Consider the following 16,267-nt stretch of genomic DNA (forward strand, 5'->3'; position numbering starts at 1 on the left):
TTCAGGAAAAACAGGCTAAGTAAACTTTTTACTAAAGATAAATTTAGGAAGTGAAGAAAACAGACAATCACTTCTTTATAAAATTCTTAATTAATTTCTGCAAATCATCAAGGAATATGTGTACAGAGAATTATTCCTTCCTTTTTCTCAGTTAAACGCATTTAATTAAATGGTGACCAGCAAAAGGTCCAAGTATACAGCTCAATATGCTACACAAAAAAAACCATCTGTGACAAAACAACTTCCATACCAGTAAATGATCTGGTTTTACCTTGCCTCATCAGCATTAGCTGATGCTCATGTCTAGCTGCTTCCATTTCTGCCTCAAGTTTCTCTTTGGCTTCTCTAATGTTCCTGTCAACCTGTTCCCGCTGCTGCTTTTCCATCTCATCAAGAGCCTTCCACCGTGAAGCATACTCAAACTCAAATGTTCCAGGCTGAGCAAAGCGTGGAGGCTGTTCTCTTTCCCTAATAAAAATTTTGCAGTAAAAAGGTACAGAAGGACACATTTAGATCAACAGCTCTAACAGCCACAGAATGTATACACAACACAACCACTTCAAGTGTAGATCTCACTTTTTATCAACCTGTCAGATGACTACATTCTAAACCAAAGCTTAAATCAGACATTAAGATAAGTAAAAAGACACTTTTCCAAAAATTGCCCAAATAAAGATTCAATTTATTTAAGATAAAAATTTGTATTGACATCAATACAAAATACTAAGCTGCAACACTAGATTAACAGTGTTCAGCCTTCTAAATCAAGCAGTCAACCCACTAAACCAATTATTTAGATAAACATCAATGCTTACTAGACAGCCCAGAATAATAGCTGGAATCTGCAGCCATTAAAATGAGCCCACATTTCCCATTCTAACACTAATATTGTACCTAACAGTGACAAATTTTTAAGAAGTGATATTCTACAGTCTCAAAATCAACATTTTAGATTCAAGCAACATGAGTGGCAAATTACAATATTAAAAATTAGTATTTTCAGATATGGGGACTTCTATCTCATGACTGAGATTCACTTTCTCATGTCATGCTCAATGTTTTACCTCAGCTGTGGAAGCTGCAAAGATTTACATGCCAGGGAGGCTGCAAACAGTTCAGGGGCTATTCAGAGAACATAAGGATCTGTGGGTATCCAAAATCTCTGTAGGATTAGACCACACCTCTAATCCATAAAAGACTATCGTTTGCTGGCAACAAGCTCCTACTGACTGCAGTGTAGGCCAAGAATCTCTCTACTACATTAAATGCACAGAATGTTAAAGTAATAGGTCAAGTCTCTATTTTACCACGATTAGGAAATTTGGGAAGGTCCTGTTTAATCCTTTGACCCAAAACAGCACAACATACAAAAGCACTACTTCCTGCTATACAAACTCAAAGTAAAAATTGGTGTATATTTACAAAGGTAACTACGTATTTAAACACTCTTTTACAAAAAAAGGCTAACCACAACTTACTTGTGGTACTGTTGTGTTTTTTGCATTAGCTTCTCAGGGAGTCCATCCTCATCATCAAATTGCTCCATTGGTTCTACAACAACAGGTCGAGGTGTTCTGGAAAACATTTTCAATTTAATAACCGAATCATTAAAGAAGCAGTTATAAGTTACTTTAGCATTTCGAAGAAACACTCCAGAAAGCTAACATGTAATTCCTGTGTCTTGTCTTAAATCTCAGAATTCAAATGAATCCCAATCTTAACAATTACCCTCAGAAAATAATTGTTTTTATTCCCAAATCCAGCTATGCTGCCTAGAAACCACAACTTACTTGACACAGTTCTGATTGCTTTTTTAAAATACCAAAACCATCTACCACTAATTACAAAATATTTAGGAAGGAACTACCTTTCTGTTTTTATCAGTGAGGCACCACAGAGGCCATGACTGTACTGGGAAAGCAACAAATCCAAAACAGAGCAGCACAACCTATTCATATTTCTACTGACTTCTACAACTTAGTTCTGCAAGTTACTCTAGAACTGAAAACAGCTTGATAATTTAGTATTAATATTACAGCGATAATTAGAAAAACATTTCCACTTAAGTTATTTAAAATCCATTATTTTAACAACCACACACTCAGAAATTAGAATCCTGACTGAAAAGCTGAAAACAGCTTCTTTGATATTTTGGCAAGCATGAGCCAAAGAGAGCAGTGTAAAAACTCTGAATTGTGTAAAAAGCTCTTTGCATCAGTCCTGGGAGCAGAGCTTACAAATCACAGAGCACTAGAGACAGATTTTCAAAACATCAGCACTCGTTTATTGTGTTCCATGTCTTTATTTCACTTTGCAGATCTTTCCCTACTGCCCCAGTCCCTAACCAGGAAAAAAAAACAAATAACAAACAAAACCAATGACCTCCAATATATTTAACTCTGTGCATCAAGTTCACATTAAAAAGATGAAGCCCAGAATCAAAGACCACAACTGATGCCATCTGCATGGCAATTGCTGACAGCTCTGCTATTTAAATGCAACTGAACTGTGGTGCTAACATGTTATGATGTAAAACAATAATGTTAAAACATTAATGTTTTAAATATCTAGTTTTGATACATTTAAACAAGAACTGAAAATGTTCTGATTAGGCAAAGAGTTTTCAACTTAAAACGGTAAAACTTTAGACTCTGAAGCAAAACATCAAAGTAGATTAGCGGCATTTTAGACTCATGCTAATTATCTTTGCAACTGTGCCTTAGGGAACATGTCACCTGAGCAATGAAATGATCAAGTGCTTTTTATTCACTCAGGACACGGTTAGGTGGTCATTTCAATCCAACTGATCTATCCAGCTGGCAAAACAAGAATACTCTCCCCTCATATCCCAGCTTCTTTTTCCCTGCCACATCTCTCACGCCAGGAATAGCACTAATGTAACACTGAACTACATTACTTCCCTTGTTTGGCTCACCACACTTCCATTCAGTTACTCATGCCAAGAAGACCCAGGGAACAAGGACAAATTGCTGGCTCCTCTCGGTAACAGTAAAGATGTATTCAGATTAAATTTACTATGTAACCATCAAGTCAGTTCAGCAGCACACAAGATCTGGGAGTCCCAGACCCCTTACTCACCTGCCAACTCCTCCTGGCAACATTTTCTCCTGCCTAATTCTCTGCTGGACCTGACATCAGCAAGCACCTTCCTGTGCTTGAGCAGACTGCAATGGACCCCCATACAAATGAATGCTTTTCTGTTGTTTTAGCAAGCACAAGTGGCTTATGGAATTGTCAAGAAGTTCAAGAATAGCACAGCCAGGGCAGGAAAAGAACTCCAAACCCAATTAATGGCAGCAAGTTTTCATGCTGTGAAACCACAGCCTTATTTTCCCAATGAGAATCACAGAAATAAAAAGAAATCATAAATATGTATCATTTCACACCGTTGTTAAGAAAGCATTTGAAAATGTTACTTGCGACTGTGTAAAGTGCAGCAATTAACAACTCTCTTTGGCAAGTACAGAAATAGGAGCTGCAGGAGAAGTGCTGCTATTGCAAGCTTGCTTGTCCTTCAAATAGACTGTTTTCCAAATATCACTGGTACTTATATCAACCTCTTCAGAATCTCAGTCTTCATTTTAAAACAGCGAGAAAATCCTGGCCTTACAAGCCACAGATAATTTTTGAGGTATAAACACTTTCTTTAGTCTACAGAAATATCAGCAATGTGGTGCACTGATTTGTTAAGAAACAAAGGAATATTATTTTGTCACTGTTACTGGGATCAGGAAGACTTCAACCAATGAAAAGAAAGTCTCAACAGAAAATGCCTTATTATATAGAGAAGGAAAAGTAGTATTACATATGAGCAAGAAAAAAATGAGAATTTTGCTCTCAGACTCTCATATGGTAATAAAAAAATCTTATAAACAGTAAGCAGAGAAAGATGGTTTTCTTTAAAAAACAAAACAAGAGCATTTGTGGTATTCATGCAAAACACTTTTCTAACCTCATGGCTTTGAGAGAATTTGAAAACCAAGTAAGAACTAGGGAATAGCATGAATGCAACTTTTGCTCACATCGGGAAGATATACTCACAACTTCAAACAAAAACCTGGGAACTTACGTTGTAAGCAAGAATGCCCCATCACTGCATCTCTCTAGAGCTTTCCGTGCCGGAGGTTTTGCTGCAAACTCTACAAAACCTTTCCCTGTAGCTCTGCCTCGATCATCGACTACAACAACCGCTCTTTCCACCGGCCCGAATTGCGAGAATGCTTGTTCCAGCAGCTCATTGGAAACCACAGGCGACAGATTCTTCACAGTTAAGGCAGCTCCATGGGTAGCAAATCGAATTCGAAGCGGTCTGCTCTTCAAAATAGTACCATCAAGTTCTGCCTTTGCTATTTCAGCCAAGGTCCTAGATTCCTTTATAGAGATAGAAAATATTTTATATCTTTTCTTTTCAAAGACAGCAAGTATCACTTCTGTGTGCCTCCCCCCAAAAAGCAGCAAAGATGTTTTCCTTCACTTGAGCATATTGGCAACAAGATCATCCAACTTGCTTCCTCCAATCAAAACATCAAGCCAACAACAAAAAACCCAACAAACAAATCAACAAAGTCTCTGTCCTCCGACTGAAAAAAATACATTATGCATTCATTACCCCTTATGGTTTATTCTAAAAACAACACAGATGCAAATTATTTCTTGCCTATTAGAGGATTTAACAGATTCTCATTATGATGCTACTGCTCTATAAAGGTTTTGAGTAGAGTTGCAAAGTTGATACTTTTCACGTTTACCGACTCAAATGTTTATATTCTGCATCTCTGGCTCCCCACAGCAGGAAACGATATTCAAACATTACAGGATCTAAGGTATTTTGGGTTGGGGTTTTGTTTTGTTTTTAAGTAAGTGAAAATATCGCGCTTGCCTTCAATGTCCAATTCAAATTTCATCAACAAATGGTGAAATTACCTTCTTTGCTCTTCTATTCATTCGTCTCACATTAACGGGCTTTCTGCACCCACATCCGTGAGACTGTGTAAATCAACAACTACCTTTCTTTGCACTTCAAAAATCTTCACCAGGCTGGATACCTGCAATCCCTGACATTTATAAATTCTTTATATATTTCTTCACAGTTCAACAGGCTAGGCAAGCTGTTAAAATATATATATATATATATATTCCCTAAACGTAATGGAAAATGGAAGGTCACATAAAAACTCTATCTAATTTCTATTACACGCAAAAACAAGTAACGAGATGTAAGTATATCTCACTTCCTCCATAAAATTGCTATTTCAGGCCGGGGAATTCTCAGGCTAAAAGACGCATGGCAGAATGCCACAAGTATTTTAAGATGACAACCGAAAAGTAAAAAAACTCTAACCAGTAAAATACATGGAAAAATCATGACTAGACACCTAAAGCACTCTAAAGCCATGCCCAGAATGATACAAATCTGTGCATTTTAAACAGAGCAATCGTGAAAACTAATCTCGCATACTAAATTACCATTTAAATACAATATCATAAACTTTTCGAATGATTCGGGTTTTTTTGCATGCTTAACTCGAACACGTTTAATCAAATACTGTATTACCCCTAAAAATCTAGTCTTATCTGGGCACAAGTAATTCAAACAACCCGCGGTCCGCAACCTTTTCAACTCCGTGATTTTATGTTCCGTATTCACGATGTGTGAGCAGCTGTATTTCGAAACAATCCTGTCCATTCTCTAAAATTAACTGTATTAAGTGCCATGGGGTGAGGCAAGGACCGAAACGCCAGGGGCTGGGAAGACTCCTCTGAATGCAAGGGTCTGGCTTGTATGTGTAGAGGCGGACGGGGAGGGGGAAAAAGGAAGAAGAGGCGGGGGGACCTGCGCTAGCAGCGAGGAGGAAGACAGGCAGATGCTGCCTTTTTCTACACCCGCCGAAATGGAGGGGAAGGGGGCGGGGGGCGAGGGACCGAAGCCTCTCGCTTTCAGAGGCAGCCCCAGGGGCCCGCTCGGATCCTCACCAGGCGGATGAAGCCGAAGCCGCGGTCCCGATTGATGAAGACCTCGCTGGGCTCCCCGTAGCGCTCGAAAAGGCGCTTGAAATCCTCCTCGGTGATATCAGTAGGCAGATTCCCCACGAACAGCCGGCAACGCTGCGTGTAGCTCTTCTCGCCAGGTTTGAGAAAGCTCTTGATATCGATGGTGAACCCAACCTCCCGCTCCTCATCTCCGCCGCCTTCTTTGCTCGGCACCAGAGCCATGGCCGCCGCCGCCTCACTCTCCGCTTCTAGGCCGCGCAATCCTTTCAGGTTGCCGCCGCCGCCGCCCCCCACCATGCCCAGCGGCACCGCCGGGGAGCTGTTTTCGATCCGCACTTGCTTCAAGTTCCTATTCGCGGCCATGTCCGCTCCTTCCTCGCGGCTTCTCCCTCGGGGGACGCGGAACCCTGCTCGGCAGCCGCCGCCTCCGACCCTCGGCCAATTCAAAATGGCGCCGCCGCCAGCCCCGGCGAGTTGTGCCGTCCCCGCGGGAAGCCCCGCCCCGGCCCCGCTCCCCCTCACGGCCGCGCCGCCGCCGCCGCTCCCCCTCCGCTCCCGCGCACGGCCGGACCTGCCCCGGGCCCACGGAGAGCCGTCTGTCCCCCTCTAGAGACAGATGTGATTCCGCGGCTGCGCTGCCGCGTTGTGTTAGAGCAGCGGTCTCCTCAGCGCGTCCCCAGGCAGAGGAGCCCCTCGCTGGGTTCTCTCCCGAGGGAAAGGCAGCCGGCCGTGATGCCCTGGGGTGTTTGGTCCCTGCGGTAGTGGGAGGCAGGCGTGACACTAGAGACGCTGAGGCGGCGGCGGCGGCGGGAACAGCTGTGGGAATCACAAAAACCACAGAATCAATCAGGTTGGAAAACGCCTCTTGAGGTCATCGAATCCAACCTGCGGCTGAATGTCGCCATGTCAACAAGACCACGGCACTGAGTGCCACGTCCAGTCTTTCCTTAAACACCTCCAGGGAAAGCAATTCCACCACCACGCTGGGCAGCCCATTCCAATGTCTAATTACCCTTTCTGTGAAGAGATGATGTCCAACCTAAACCTGCCCTGATGCAGCTCGAGGCTATGTCCTTCTGTCCTATGACCTGTTGCCTGGGAGAAGAGGCCAACCCCAACCTGGCTGCACCCTCCTGTCAGGCAGTTGCAGAGAGTGATGAGGTTTCCCACGAGATTCCTTTTCTCCAGGTTAAACACCCCCAGCTCCCTCAGCCACACCTCACAGGACTTGTTCTACAAACCTTTCTCCAGCTCCGTTGTCCTTCTCTGGACTAGTTCCAGCTTCTCAGTGTCATTCCTGAATTAAGAGGCCCAACACTTGACACAGCACTCGAGGTGCGGCCTCAGCAGTGCTGGGTACAGGGGGACGGTCACTGCCCTGCTCCTGCCGGCCACACCTGGCTGAGCCAGGCCAGGAAGGGCTGTCCGGGCACTGCTGTGCCGCATGGGAGGACCTGCAGACTGACAGGGCAAAAAAAGCATTCACTGAAGCAGATGTGCGAGACAAATCTGAGTGAAGAGAGGCCTTCACTCAGATTTGTTACACTCCTTCCAGGACAACTTCTTACGGAGAAACAGCTTTCATTATAAAGGGGGCAACTTTCTTCTGAGAGGTGTGAAGTCAAACGTTTCCTCCCTCGGGCATGCCTTCTTCTGGCAAAGACTGCGGATGTTCCCCATCTGCAGCACCAGACTGTGGTTTGCTCTCCTGCCAGATTTGTAGCTGCTTGGCTTGGTTCATGTGTTTCAACCAGTAGTACAACTAGTGCATGGTTTCTCAGAATTGTTTCATTAATAGAACTCTAACACTGAAAAAGTCCAAACCATGTTATGAGGTCAGTCGTTACTTCAGCTACTTTGTGGCATACACTGTTGTTTGGAACAAGCAATATCAAGCATGATATTCAAGAACAAATTACAACAGGCATGAATGTGGTGCTTGGGGGTTACTTTGTCTATTGTGGAATATTTGAAGTTCCTCTGTCTTGTCGTACCGCTTGAGGTACAACAAAGATCTGTCCCTTTCTTCCTATCTCTGAGCTTGTTCAAGGACCTTGAGAAGACACAAGTTCCCAGCTTTATCAGTCCACCTCTTTCTGAAGCAGACTTGTGGGTGTAGTGCATCAAGCTAAATGCAGATTTTAACCTCTGAAATTCAGAAAATACAGATGATAGGAGAAGGATGTCTACTCATAGAAAAGGCAGGAAGTCAGGCAGTGTAGGAACATGATGGAGGCATGAGAGTAGCAGTATGGGAGCCCTAAAGCCTAATCATCTTGACTGTCCAAAGAACAATGCTTTGAAGTATATTTAGGATTCAATAACAAGTGTTAAGACACAAGTGTTTAAAAAAGGAACCAATATACACCAAACCAATAACTTTGTAAATAAAGCATGAAAAGGGGTGAAATACATGTTAGAAATTAGGTGACTATACACTGCAGATGGAAAAAAGGAGATGCCGGGTAGTCTGGCTGTTTTTACCAATGTGATATAATAAAACTGTCATGGTTTTCAAACAGAGATTTCCAAATCAGGTTAGTAGTAAAAGCTGCAACCATTTAAATTGCGACCACAATTTCCTGTGTACTATAAAAATGTCAATAGGAAGAGAAAGGAGTGTTTACAAATTCCATACTATTGTTACTTTTCCTTAACTATAGCAATACCTCAATTAAAAAAATTATAGTTCAGTAAAATAGAGCAACAAAATTCCCCCTTCCAGAAACAAGGAAATATATCTGAAAACATATATATACTTAATATGCTCATGGATCCATACACTATCTTAATTAGTCAGATTCACAGTATAACCATAATGCTTGCACTTGTTTTAGCTTTTTTGAGAAGGAGCTATTTGCACATGGGCAAGCATTTAAAGTTAACACACAGAAAGAATCTTATATCTGCTGTGTTCAGTCACTTCCTCATCTTCATGAACACATCATTTCACAATAATTTACTCATTCATCAGAAGAGCCCCAGACAGTTTATCTCCCCAAGTGCCCAGAGTCTTGGTGGCTTGGTGACATGTACACCTTGGCACTGACACCAGTTAACCAAAAATTATTTTCAAAGGAGAAAAAAGGGTCCCTTAAAGTTCTTGTCCCAATGTTTTCCTTTAGCTATAAACATCCACAGAAATCTTTATGGCTTATTAAATCAAATACATATCATTGAAAGCTATATCCTAGGCTGTTCCAGCCACTCTCCATTAGTCTGGTATTGTTACATTTAATGTTTTTAATGTAGCTGAACTACATGAAAGTGATTTCAGAAGCATGGGGGAGAAATATTTATAATCACATGATAATTTACATTCATTGTCATTCTTGAGGGGTTTTATGAAAGCCTGAATTTACTCAACTTGGCATTCAAAAGGCCACAACAGACAGCCCTGATTTTGACTAACAAAATTTAGTTTGACTTGGAATTTATTTTAAGACCTTAAAACAGTCATGACTTCTTCACTTCATGGAAGGAAATGAAATCTTGAGATTTCAATGAAAATAATTTCACAAAGTTTCAGCCCATTTCATTGCACTTCCTTTCTTTCCATTCCATTTAATTGTTTTCGCCTAATTTCAGAATTTTTTTTCCAATTTAATTTCATATCATTATATTTCCTTTCCTTTCCTGTCTTTTTATTTCCCTTCATTCCTTCATATCTCATTTAATTTCTTTTCATGAAATGAAAATCCTTCTTTTCATGAAAGGAAATGAAATCTCAAGATTTCCGTGACAAACCTTTCTGTGAAGTTTCGGCTCATGCCTGTAATTCCAATTCCATTTAATTGTTTTCACTTCATTTAGGAATTTTGGGGTTTTGCAATTTCATTTCATTTCATTTCTGTCTTTACATGTACTGCCAGACTCTCTTTTCTTACTCATGTATTGTTTTGGATTATCATCTCACAGATGGCTTTGTATTTAAATTTACTAGCATAAAGACAATATTCTGCATATGCCTGAGTATCTATAGTACAATCACTATTGCCCTATTGAGAAGAACATTCAGTAGCAAAAAAAAAAAAAAAAAAAAAAAAAAAAGAAAGAAAGAAAAAAAAAGAAAGGGGGTGAAAATCAGTATTTTTCATTTTGTCTGCTACAGAGACAGGTTATGTCATATTGTCATATTAGACTGTCAGAAGGAACTGTCCTAGCCTCTAATTTTCTGTATCGTAGCATTACTTTCCTACCAAATATCAGCATCCTGCTGAATACAAGGAATGCATCAGACCTCTGAAAGGAAGCTCGAGAGCTTTTTATGCTGCGAACTTGAAAATGCTACACACCTTGATCTGCAAATGAGGATCTGACACTACACGTAGTTTCCTTTGCACAGCTTCAATGTGATTGCTCAGGTGCCAGCACTCCAGTGATGACAGCTGTGATAGGGCTGAAACTGACTTCTCAAAAGGCAACGGTAGCTTAGTGCTCAATACATCTCTGGACTTCCAGGTTTATTTCCTTTTACTTCCTAAAATCTGCGTTGAGTCACAGGATCAGTACTTGTAATTCAAGCTGCAGTGGCAGGCCATGACAGAAGGTATCAGGGAGCACTAGAACTGAGAGGCAAATCAGGGCATGGAACAGGATGCTCTGTTTGAGAGGAGAAAGGAAACAAAGGAAAACACAGCATTCTGCACTGAAAAAGCCGGGAATGAGACAGGCAGATAGGCTGACAGCCTGAGCTGGGATCCTGCTCAGAATTGCAAGGCCATGGAACTGAAGCAAACCTCTGTGCATGACCTGACACAGGTGGGACCTTCATCTCTCGCCTTCAGTATTGCTCATGGCAATATCTGGGCTAATTACCTTTAGGCAGGTTTTGGTCTCCAGTATCAAGCTTTTCTTACCAAGTCCAGCTGGCTAGGAATATTAAAAGCTGTCATAGCTGTGCCGGCAGGCCTGAGGGGGTAAACAGAAGGGGTGGAGGAGGAGAGGCTTAATGCGATCCGAAGGAGCATCTTTGTGATTGCCGGGGAATGGCCTCATGGCGCCGCTAATGGAGCACGAGGAGAGGTTACGGGATCACGTCCTTGCAGTGCCATCTGGTGACAAATACTGGAATTATCGCTTTAGTGGATAATTCAAGTGGAAATACACATGACAAACCTACAATAATACCACCTCTCTGCTCCCAGATGGACAGCACGAGCTGGATTTTCTATTTTTAAACTTGGTGGGAAGGCTGCCTTTCTCTGTTTTCTTTTCTTAACACTAGCAGAATTCAGCAACCTTCTTTCATTGCTTTTACACGGATTGAAATGTACATGAATTGCATTTATAAAATCTGTACAACCTAATCTAATATGGTTAGTAGTCACCTAAATTCATGCCATATCTATAGCTACCTTAATGTGAGTGAAGACCTGTATTTTGGAATTATCCATGTTTGAATAGTCAGTATTATTCTTTGAAACAGCATTAGTCTCAAGGACTGAAAATACATTAAAATATATGTGTCTGTGAAGACACTTGTCAGATGGACATATAGGCTCAACAAACATTACCTGAGTTTTCCAAAGCTACTTTCTCCACTAATATAATCAATGCATACAATGCACTCCTTTTTTAATATTTTTCAGCATATTTTCTTTACCTTTTCTGTAGATGAATGACAGTAAAGTACTAAGGCAAGCAGGAACTTGGAGATTTAAGGAAGCATTTCCCAAATATATTCAGCTCTTGATTTACATCTGAACAATCATTTGGTATCCTGTCAGCACATCAGGCAGTAGAGCTTCAGTTGGGGATCCAGTAGAATATGGTAGATGGCCAGTGGTTGGGGGTTTTGTTCTCTTTTACTCCAAATCATCTCTTTTACAATCTGTAGCAAAATGTATCTCTTGCATTTGATTATTTGTATCCTCTGCAATTAAGCTAATGTATTCTGGAAATTTTCTTACATGATTCTTATTTGTTCACTAGTTTTTTCTTTTGGTTTTCCTTTCAAATTGGGGCATAAGACTATTCCTCTGTGAATTGACTTTTTCCACAGTGCCACTGGGACTGAAAATATTCTGTAATCAGAACAGTGACTGTGATCTGAAAAGGTATATGACATTTCTCTATGGTCTTTACTTTTGCTCTCCAGTTCCAGGATTGAATTTTGTATTTATCAAGGGAAGAAATTTAAACTGAATTAGGAATTTGTGAATTCAATTTTCAGGAGTTTATCTAATACTTTTATCTAAACCTTATTGATTTCACTCATATCTGTCAATCACTCTTACAGCTAGAGAAGAAAGAGTATTTATAATCTTTGAGTATGTTTTACAGGTCAAAATATTTTACTATCCTTAAAATTCAAAAACTTGAAAAATTCACCTAACAAAAAATTAGGAAATAATGAAAAAATAAATCGGAATATTGTTTTGACATTTTTTTGAGTAGTTAACTTTGCTTTTTTTTTAAGGTGGAATGTGGCTTGTCTGTAGTGTAGCACACATAAATTCAGGAACTGCCATATTAGAGAAACCTCAAGGCCTGTCTTATTAATCATATTATTTTTGACAGGTAGTCAATGCCAAATGTTTAAGGGAAAAGTGTTGATCTGTCTAGGAAGTAAATATAGGAAGCAGATATACAGTTTTACTGTTAAAAAAAATCAACATAAAATAATGCAAGATCTATAATCTCTAAATTGATAAATTAAAATTGATACCAGAAAATTAAGTCTAATTTCACGTTATGTAACAATGCATTTAGCTGTTTTTAACTTGCTAATTGTTGCTATTCAGTATTTGTAAGTTCAGGTGCATGTGCAAAATTATACCACACATAGATCAGCACTACTTACACTGCTCTGTAGAATCTCTGCTCCATTCTTTCACCTGACATTTCTGATTGTCCCTGTCTTGTTTCTTATGGCAGGGGGTTTTTTTGACACATTACTCTGCTGCTTATTCAGCCACATGTAAATGGGATGGGGGAACTAATCCAGCTGAAAGAATAAAGGGAGAGGGAGAAGAGGAGCAAGTGAAAAGTTGTTTAAGCAAGCATTGGTGGTTAATAATTGTGGTATTACCATTCCAGTCTCATCTCAAACAGCACCTGATGGAGGCTTCCTCATACCTGTTAGGAAAGAAGCACTCCTTAAAGTACTAGCACCTTCCACTTCTGGAATTTGGAGGTATCCACCTGCATGAACATGACAAAGTGTCTGTCCCTGTAAAAATACCTCACCTAAGGCATTTGAGAAGATCCTGCTACAGCTTGAAGTTTTTCTATCCCTATGCCAGCCATCTTTCTGGTAAGTGTTACCAGCTACCGAGTACACTGTTCATTAAAGTGGACTTGAGCTGAAATTGTAGGCTGGAGTAAATGAGACCTGAGCATGTATTTCTTGCTCCCAGCTCATCTTTGGATTAAGGTAAAGTTACCTTGTCAAGGAAATAGCTCAGCTACCAAGCAGGTAATTGATGAATGTAACATACTGAATCATGATAGTAAAATTAACAAAAATCTTTGAGCAAAAACTTTGAATACAGACTCACTTTTTTGCCCAAAGTTGTGTAATATACTCCATTTAATCTCTTTTCAGACCAGAAAAAAGAAGGCCACAGCTCCCCAGTTAATCTCTTGAGCAAGATCTAATCCCAAAGTAAATGCAAGGTCAGTTTAGCTCATTCGGCAAACAAATACAGTAAACTGATGCACAGGCCTGAAGGTCAGGCAGCCTTTCAGTAATAGTGTGACCTCAGAGAAAACCTCTTGCACTTAAAAACAGCTCTCCTGCAGCCAGCCAGCTTCTGTTCCTGTTGGAATCCTGTTTAAACCCAGTAGCAGGGAACAGCTCCCTTGAGTGCTTCTGAGCACCAGTGACTGATTAGTTACAGGCTGGAATAAGTTGCTCCCACAGGTGCTGGTGGTGCTTCTCACACTGTGACAGCTCCTGCAAGTTATTGGTTAAATCTGTAGCACAGCAAAATTGCTTTGTTGCCCAGCAATAAAGAAATCTGTTAGAAGTTGTACTCTCCCATAGAGAAATTAAGGACAAACATACATCTTATCAGCTTCTAGATGAGACACATATATGAGATCCTTTTTGGTTTGGGTTGTAGTGGTCTGTTTTTTGTTTTCAGGGTTTTTTTTTTCCTGGTATATTTTTCCCTAATATTAAGGACTGTAAAAGGAATTTAAGAAGGATTTCTCTTTGAATATCAGGCCAAAGGCAGATTCTTGATGTGAACACATTTAACACATCATTTGTGATGCAGTGCAATGTATTTGAGTCAGTATTTTCTAAAGCAGGTGACAAAAGCTAGAGGCTAAAGTCAGTAGAAAACTTAAGTACTTACTACCTTCAAAAATAAGGCCATTTTTTATACAGGTGTCTATGAGATATACAGCCTACAAAGTCTTGATCTTCATAACATCTCAGTTTCTGCACTGGGGAAAATGTTTACTTACTTCACATGGGTAATGTAATGTAATATGAATTAAATTTTAAGCACTGTGAATTCTCAAACGAAGGAAACTCTTCAAGTATAAATTCCCAGGATTACTTGTGTATTATCACACAGAATCCCAGTTATCCTATGGCAGAAATGTGAGCAGGATGAATCCCCAAAGCAAGTGATATTCATTAGATGTTCCAATTCTGAGAAAAATTGGGACACTGTGGTCATTTTTTTTTAATAAGGCAAAGGACCAAGTGTATTGCTTGTAGGGACAGGACTAGAAAGTCCAACCCAACCTTAAAGCCAGATACCCACACAAATACTCTGCAAATCTGCTCACATGATCACCTGGTGCTCACAGAGGCACCCTGCATGCAACCTACTTTGCCATCTACTATGTACAAAGCAGACCACGAGCAAACCCAGCAGCCTACAGTGTTTGCACAGTCGGACCCACGTGCCTGAGCCTAGCCAGGCTGGGGATGAATGCCTCTGTTAGTTTATATGGGAAATGGCATGACATTTGAAAAAACTATGGTGATACAGAAGCACCTGGAACTCAGGGTCCTGGGATGTCCTAAGTCCTGTGTCCAGTTCCTCTGGACATAATCAAACCTGGAACTGTAAGGTCACAAAACCTCACTAATTCAGCTTTTTGCAGATTAACTTACTTGGTGGATACTCAGTGGAGAACTGCAACCAGAACACGTGAGATACTTTTTCTCAAACTAGGCCAATCATGACACATTATGCTGAGCGTGATGAATGCAGAACATAGTGAGAAGAGCATCCTCAGACATGTGCACACACTTTCTAAGACATGTCAGGTTTCACTGAAGCCCTAAAATAGAGAGGCCAGTTTGGGGAAGAGAGAATAGACTGGCCAGGGTCCAAGTGTGAAGGGATCTCTGAGCTATCTCTGAGCCTGTGTACAGAAGATAGGCCTGGTGAGAGAAGTTTGCTTATAATATCTCAATAAACTGATTACTTTTGCCTGAGCTCTCTGTGTCAAAAAACTGTATTCTTTCTCAGTATTTCTCATGTCTCAAAAAAAAATTAAGAAATAATAATCACCTCCTCATCTTTATTTTTACTTTTGCTTTCTTATTTAACCAAGTGGGATCTTTCTATGATTTGGTCCTGAACTAGGTCACCTAAACTTGTCTGGTGGCCACACTTACACAAGGTACTACCATGCATTGCAGTGGAATGTAAATGGTTTTGCACTGGAAAGAATTTGAGCACAGGTAAAATTTGCCATACAGACAGCTGCAAGACTGAGTATCAAAAGTGAGACCTGGAGTGCTGTTAATCAATTTTGAGGTGTCAAGGTATATTGTTTCAGGGACTAAACTGATTAGCTTTTATTATCTTTGGTTTGGTAACCAGTTGACTGACTAGAGAACAGATTCCCTGTTTTCAATTAAGAACAGAAAAAGAACAACAAAGGTTATGTTTAAATTAAGAGAAGGTAATACAAAGGAGACTTTCTGCTATAGTAGCAGAAAAGACCTGATATTAGGGACACACAATTAAGCATCTGGGGAGTACAACCATCACTTTACTACACTGAAGAATGGCAACCTTTCCAAGCTTAATTGTCATATGGGTGATGTAAGGAAGCTACAGATACAGGTGAATAATAGAAACAAAAAGGAAAATAACTGGAGAATGGAGACATCCAGCCCACCCATCAGACAAATAAGGCTAAGTCTGTGGTAATCACATATCCTCTGAACAGAGAGAGACTCAGCTTTCCCAGGATTTTCCTGAGAAGCTGTGAGAAAGCTCAGAGAAAGAATTAAAACAATTATTATCTCAATCTCTACACTTGGCAGGCAATCTCT

The 16,267-nt window shown here is 40.4% G+C and overlaps 1 protein-coding gene across 3 annotated transcripts in view; it reads right to left on the reverse strand.

Moving 5' to 3' along the window:
- Positions 1 to 6,438, reverse strand: part of PSPC1 (paraspeckle component 1) — a 58,900-nt gene extending 52,462 nt beyond the window's left edge. For all 3 annotated transcript variants that reach the window (XR_009420537.1, XR_009420536.1, XM_059494029.1), the window contains exons 1-4: positions 5,995 to 6,438; positions 4,091 to 4,392; positions 1,479 to 1,574; positions 272 to 468 (exon numbers count right to left, since the gene is read on the reverse strand). Coding sequence is in view for 1 of the 3 variants with exons in the window: in XM_059494029.1 (XP_059350012.1) it covers positions 272 to 468; positions 1,479 to 1,574; positions 4,091 to 4,392; positions 5,995 to 6,375 (976 nt within the window). In the remaining 2 variants the exon portion in view is untranslated. The remainder of the gene's footprint in view (positions 1 to 271; positions 469 to 1,478; positions 1,575 to 4,090; positions 4,393 to 5,994) is intronic.
- Between the last annotated feature and the right edge of the window lie 9,829 nt (positions 6,439 to 16,267).

Source organism: Ammospiza nelsoni, chromosome 2 (assembly GCF_027579445.1).
Source record: "Ammospiza nelsoni isolate bAmmNel1 chromosome 2, bAmmNel1.pri, whole genome shotgun sequence".
Lineage (NCBI taxonomy): Eukaryota > Metazoa > Chordata > Aves > Passeriformes > Passerellidae > Ammospiza > Ammospiza nelsoni.